Source organism: Dendrobium catenatum, unplaced genomic scaffold, assembly GCF_001605985.2.
Source record: "Dendrobium catenatum unplaced genomic scaffold, ASM160598v2 fragScaff_scaffold_1061, whole genome shotgun sequence".
Taxonomy (NCBI): Eukaryota; Viridiplantae; Streptophyta; class Magnoliopsida; order Asparagales; family Orchidaceae; genus Dendrobium; species Dendrobium catenatum.
The window spans coordinates 2,956,764-2,963,676 of record NW_021319523.1 but is presented as its reverse complement, the minus strand read 5'-3'; the positions used below and the strand labels follow the sequence as shown (position 1 = coordinate 2,963,676).

Genomic DNA, 6,913 nt, shown 5'->3' with positions numbered 1-6,913 from the left:
AACACTAAAAAATCTCCTAAGTAAGAAAAAAAATGAATTAATTCTAAGTATTACATAAGTATATCTACAACCATTAGCCTTTTCATAGAGGATCACTTGGCAAAATTAATTATAATAATAGTATTAATAAGAGGGATAAAAGTCAATAACATTATATATTTTTTTGTCAATTTTATATACTTTATGTAATTCTTCACCGGTATCTAGTGAGGATTTTCTAAAAATCAGAGTCAATAGTATTCCACATAGGATCATCTTCACCTATGTGACATAGAAAAACACAAGGAGTTCTACCTTCGTTTGTATGGAGTGGGGAGCCATTTACCCCAAAAAATTTTAAATCATGTGACATAAAGCAAATGTAAGCTCACATGCTAATTATCTGAGAGAATTAGAGAGAGGGAGAGAAGAAGAAGCCAACGAATGTAAATTGTAAAAGTAGATTGATTACAATAGGTGTTACAGAGTCTGTTTATATAGACTTAAGAGGGTACAGAGGTAAATACAGGAGATAATTACTAATGCTAATATGTAACGCCTAATATCCTCCTGCAAATTAATCATTCGGATTTTGAATGGTTAATTTGGAGCGAAGATAATTAAAGCGAGTAGAAGAAAGAGGTTTGGTTAGCACGTCTGCGATCTGTTCTTGTGAAGATAGATGAGCTAGAAGAATGTCGCCGGACTGAATATGCTGACGGATGAAGTGGTTGTCAATTTCAATGTGCTTCGTTCGGGCATGAAAAACTGGATTCTTGGCAAGTGAGATTGCAGAAATGTTGTCACAGTAAATGGTGGTCGGCCCGGTTTGCGGAAGATGCATTTTCGCAGCAAGGAGACATAGCTAGATAGCCTCGGAGGTGGCTGCTGAGAGAGCACGATATTCAGCTTCAGTCGAGGACTTGGCAACTGTGACTTGCTTCTTGACAGTCCAAGTGATCAAGTTGGGACCAAGAAAGGTGCAGTAGCCCGAAATAGACTTCCGATCCTGCGCGTCAGAAGCCCAATCTGCATCGGTATAATTCTGTAGCTGGAGAGGACCGGTGTGGATGGGGAGACCGAAGGAGAGAGTCCCTTTTATGTAGCAGAGGAGGCGCTTAAGGGATTGAAAGTCTTGAACAGTGGGGTGTTGCATCTGTTGACATACCCGGTTTGTAGCATAGGCAATGTCTGGCTGTGTAATAGAAAGATATTGTAGCGATCCCGCGAGGCGACGATAGAGATAGGGATCAGAGAAAGGAGTGAGATCCGGCGTCAGCTTGTGGGAAGGTGCCAGAGGAGTCGAAGCCGCTTTGCAATGTTCAAACCCGGAGTCCCGAAGCAGTTTAGAAGCGTAGTGAGATTGGTTGAGGAAGAAGTTAGCTCCATTCCGGAGCACTTGAATTCCGAGAAACAGAGACACTTGGCCTAATTGTTTTAGTGCAAACTGAGAGTGTAAGGCTTTGAGAATAGAGTTTATTTCATCCGTGTTGTTACCTGTGACAAGAATGTCATCAACATAAATAAGAATGTAGAGATGCGTATGTTTGTGGTTAAAAATAAGAAGGGAGGGATCGAAGCGGCTAAACCCGAAGCCACGTGTTTGGAGAAACCCCGTGAGCTTATGAAACCATTGTCGCGGTGCATGTTTGAGTGCGTAGAGTGATTTCTGAAGTTTGCAAACGGCGTATTTTTACAAGCAGCTACATCTATTTATACAATTTATATTAGCTGTCATCAGTACGGTACAACTGTCAAGTAACTAAATGTGGTATGAGACATTCTTGAGTTGTATTATCATCTAACACCCTCCCTCAAGCTGATGTTTCGGTAGAAGATATCAGCTTGGATGATATCAGACGAAATCGAGCAATAGGTAATGATTTTGTGAACAAGTCAGCAAGTTGATCTTTGCTTGAAATATGATGAACATGAATTGTTTGATCTTTGATGCAGTTTCAAATAAAATGACAACCAACCTCTATATGCTTTGTACGAGAATGATATACCAGATTATTTGCTAGTGCTAAAGCTGATGTATTGTCACAATATAGAGGTGTGGAAGATCTTTGCTTACAATCAAGTTCTTGCAATAATTGTCTCAACCATATTATCTCGATGGCGGCAGAGGCTAAGGCTCTGTACTCTGCTTCTGTCGAAGATCTAGCTACAGTTGGTTGTTTCTTTACACTCCAGGAGATAAGAGAATTTCCTAGAAAATTACATAAGCCAATAGTTGACTTCTGATCCAACTAATTACCTGCCCAATCTGAATCTACTTAGGAATGTAGTTTAAGTGATTCACCAGAGAGATAGATAATCCATAGTGAATTGTACCTTTAAATAACCGAAGTATTCTTTTTAAAGCCTCAAAATGACTTTCTAATGGATGATGCATATATTGACTTACTTTGCTCACTGCATATGAAATATCCAGTCTAGTTAAAGTCAAGTATTGAAGAGCACCAACCAATTGACGGTACAACAGCTGATTTGTACATGGCTTTTCTTCAGTCTTGATGGCTAGTGGTTCAGTCCCACTCCTTGAAAATTAAATAAAAAATAAAATAATAATAATAATAAAATTCTTCTCGTATTAATGAACCTAGTACCTGAACTCAGAAAGCCGAGACATTCTTCTGCTGAGCAGCTTGAAGTTGAATGACCAACATACAACAACCATTAGGGTGCAAGCTCAATGATAAAGAACAAAGCATGAAGAACTATTAGCACATAAAACCCCCACTACAGAGCAGGTAAAATGATGTTCACCGGAAAGCTCAAACAAACGTGTAAGCCTAATCGTTAGTTTAAGAACCTCGCCTCAATGCAGTTCTCCATTCAATTCGATTCTAAGTGCTCATAAAATGCCTTGAAGTTGGGTGTTTTACATTATGAAGTATGTGACAATCGATAGTAGCTGAGTGATGTTTAGTTGGTCTCCAGCTTTAAGTATGATTAAAATTCTTAATGAAGAATATCTATATTTTAATATTTTTAATAGTTATTTGATATCTCGATTGCTAGTGAGTTGCATAATTATTTTAACATAATGGCTTTACTATCACTTGTTTATGTATTGATACAATTGTATCGTTGGTTTCATAGAAGATATCATTTTTGATCTTGTTAGATGATAATACAACTCAAGAATGTCTCATACCACATTCAGTTACTTGATAGCTGTACCGTACGTATGACTAATATAAGTTGTATAAAAAGATGTAGCTGGTTGTAAAAATGTATGAAATACAAGATACTTCTGCTTTGGTCTAAAGCAGAACTTCCTCTCTTATTTCTCTCTGTATTTCTCTTACAGTTTCTTACATGGTATCAGAGCATCGCTGATCCCTTATTTTTCACCTCTGTCTCCTTACTTCATCTTCGTATCGCTAAATGGCCGGCTCTACCTCCTCCCCACCTTCTATTGATAGCGTCTCATCCATCAACACTATCCAGATCCCTCCACAGTTAAAATTCTTGATCAAAAATATTAAGAATCTGGTATCACCAACCCTAACCTCCGACAACTTTCCACTATGGCGATCGCAAGTGGAAAAAGTATTCGCTGCAAATGGATTTGAGGGATTTTTTGATGGATCTTGTTCATGTCCGTTACAACAAATCTCTTCATCCATCGGTGCTTAATCTGCGTATGATACGTGGACTTTACTTGATCAAAATCTTGCTGCTGCACTAATGTCAGTGATTTCACCTTCCATCCTACCATATGTGCTATCCCTGGCTCACTGTGTCGAGATTTGGTCTACGCTCAATCATCATCTTCAAGCATCAGCAAGATCATGCATAATGTAGTTGAAAAATGAGATTCAATTCCTATTAAAAGGTGATCACACAATGACTCAATACTTACTTCTTGTAAAATCCAAAGTAGATAAAATTGAAGCTGAAGGATGCCAGATAGATTCGGAAGACATCATACTCCATACTTTAAATGGATTACCTGCAACGTATCAGTCATTTAAAATGGCTATACGTACTAGCCATCAGCCTCTGGATCTTGATGAGCTATATACGCTACTCTGTACAGAGGAGCAAACTCTAGCTCAAGAAGCTGCTCGTAATCTGCAACTACTTCAAATCTCAGATAAAACAATGGCACTAACACATCCTTTCGATGCGGTCGTGGTCGGTACAATAACTATCATGGACGATTTGCTAACAACAGCAATTCCCAAAACTCAACAGGTCCGGGGGAGAAACAGTCAAACCAATTAATTATCTATCAAATCTGCACAAAACAAGGTCACTCAGCTCTCAAATTCTGGCACAAACACAATCCTTCATATCAAGAAACATCAAAAACTATTTTATTCACCCCATCAGATGAAACTCGATCCAATGAATGGTTCTTGGATAGTGGGGCATCTATTCATCTCACTGCATATTCTACTCAATTCAGTTCGGTGGAACCTTATACAGGTAACTCAAAAGTTACACTTGGAAATGGGCATCAGTTATCTATTTCAAATACCGGCAAAGGTCTCCTCCTAACCCCCACAGGTAATCTTAAACTGAATCATATTCACCATGTTCCAAATCTCTCATTCAACTTACTATGTGTATACCAACTAACTCGGGACAATGCGTGCACGATATCTTTTTCCTCCTATGGTTATCAAATCAAGGACTCGCGGACTAATCGTCTCTTACTTCAGGGACCTAGTCACAATGGTCTCTACTCCATAAATCCATCCAAAGCTACGTCATATCTGGCTCTATTTTCGGCTCAACTGGCTCCAGATTTATGGCATAGTTGCCTTGGTCATCCCCATCATCGCAAGCTTCAGTTAATGGCCAATCTAGATCCTTCAATATGTACTACTCTAGCCAATAAGAATTGTAATACATGTAATCATGCCAAGAGCAGACGATTGCCATTCACTTCTTCTATTTCTAATATAGCATCTACATTTGAACTCATACATTCGGATGTATGGGGACCCTCTTCTTCCATTTCAATACATGGTCATCGTTACTATGTCTCATTCATAGATGACTATACCCGTTTTTGTTGGGTGTTTCCTCTAAATCAAAAATCTAATGTAGTTCATAAATTCATTGAATTTTATCATTAGGTCATTTATCAATTTGGCAAATCCATAAAAATCATTCGTACTAACGGTGGTGGTGAGTACACTAATCATCATTTTCAACAAGTATGCAAATCATGGGGAATTACACATCAATACACATGCCCTTACACACCAGCTCAAAATGGTGTTGCTTAACGCAAACACCGGCATATCATTGAAACAATTAGAAGTCTTCTTGTTCAAGCCCAAGCTCCACATGAATTATGGGTTCAAGCTCTTATTACTGTTGTTTATCTCATTAATATCATTCTAAGTTCCAAATTCCACAACAAAACGCCGTATGAAAGCCTATACAATAAAATCCCAGTCTATGGTCACCTCAAAACTTTTGGATGTTTGTGTTATCCATGGCTTCGACCTTACACCAAATCAAAACTATCATCCCTATCTACACCTTCATTGGATATGCCGGTTCCCATAAAGGCTGTCACTGTTTTGACCCTACTACTCACAAAATCTACACATCAAGACATGTTGTATTCAATGAAAGTGAGTTCCCTTATCGTACATATACATCTTCACCACAATCGTCAAATCCTTCCACCAACATATCACCACTGCTTCTAGTACTGTCAACTGCGATGTCCAAAATTCCTCATACAAGATCACCTCAACGTTCTGTGATTTTATGAAATTCCTCTTAGCCGCAACCATCTCCACGTTCTCTAGCTTCGCATGATAATTCCCAACCATCTGTACCAAATTCTACATCAAACTTACTAATTCTCAACTCACACAGCACAATTCCTGTTACTCTACAAATCAAATCAACCACAAACAAACCCCAACATCATTCAACACATCCCATGAAAACCAATTACCAAATTGGTCATCTTAAACCAAAACAAATTTTCAATCTAACTCATCAAACCACCCATCAAGATCCCACCTCGTATAACCAAGCTTGCAAGCAAAAACAATGGCGGGAAGCCATGTCAGAAGAGTTCCAAGTTCTTCAATTGCAAGGTACATGGGATCTAGTTCTACCTTGTTCAAACCAAAATCTACTATGATGTAAGTGGACATTCCGCACAAAATACAATTCAGATGGGACAATAGCAAGACTTTAAGCTCAACTGGTAGCTTTGGGTTACAAGCAAGAATACGGACTAGATTATCATGAGACATTTAGTCCTGTAGCAAAAACACCAATAGTGAGAGTTATGATTGTCTTAGCTCTTCATTACAAATGGTATATACATCAATTAGATGTATCAAATGCATTCCTGCACGGTAAGTTTATGGATACGGTGTACATGAAACAGCCGCCAGGATTTTAAGATGCTATTCATCCAAATTATGTATACAAACTTAAAAAGGCACTCAATGGATTGAAATAATCCCCTCGTCAATGGTTTGAAACACTATCATGAGCTTTACATACACTTGGTTTTAAAACAAGCAATTCTGATTCGTCGCTTATGATCTACAATCAAAATAATGCTCAAATATACTCATGTTGGCTCGTCACTCAATATGCTTTATTCTTTAGCAAACGAAGACTTGTTTGGGTAGCTTTTACATAACTTTGATTTTTAGACTCCCACCACAATACCATTTGGCTCCAAATTTTTGTATGTTTTTTTTTTGGAAGTTTTTATGGTTTTTGGTTTGGGAAGAATTAAGGGATAGCACTCGGACTCATGCACACAGTATATATGCATGACTCAAACCCAAAACCTCTTGGTTGGTAGCCAAAGCATCCAACCAACAGACTAATTAAGGAGAGCTACGTGGAAGTTTTATGTTAGAAAGTTATTTTTTACAATCGAGGCAACTTATATATATATATATATATATATATATATATATATATA

The 6,913-nt window shown here is 38.0% G+C and overlaps 1 protein-coding gene across 1 annotated transcript; it reads right to left on the bottom strand.

Annotated features, from left to right (window-relative positions):
- Positions 1-844: 844 nt before the first annotated feature.
- Positions 845-5,789, bottom strand: LOC110098501 (uncharacterized mitochondrial protein AtMg00810-like). The gene is made up of 2 exons (XM_020825353.1): positions 5,645-5,789; positions 845-1,476 (listed from the first exon to the last, which is right to left on the bottom strand). Exons 1-2 carry the CDS (start codon positions 5,787-5,789, stop codon positions 845-847), a joined length of 777 nt encoding a protein of 258 aa, XP_020681012.1.
- Positions 5,790-6,913: the final 1,124 nt, after the last annotated feature.

Excerpts from the sequence above, each read along its gene's own strand:
- LOC110098501 (XM_020825353.1), bottom strand. The coding sequence starts at position 5,789 with ATGGTTGGGAATTATCATGCGAAGCTAGAGAACGTGGAGATGGTTGCG. Across the intron at positions 1,477-5,644 it reads ACTAGAAGCAGTGGTGATAT|GTAACAACACGGATGAAATA; the intron begins GTTGGTGGAAGG and ends TTCTTGTCACAG.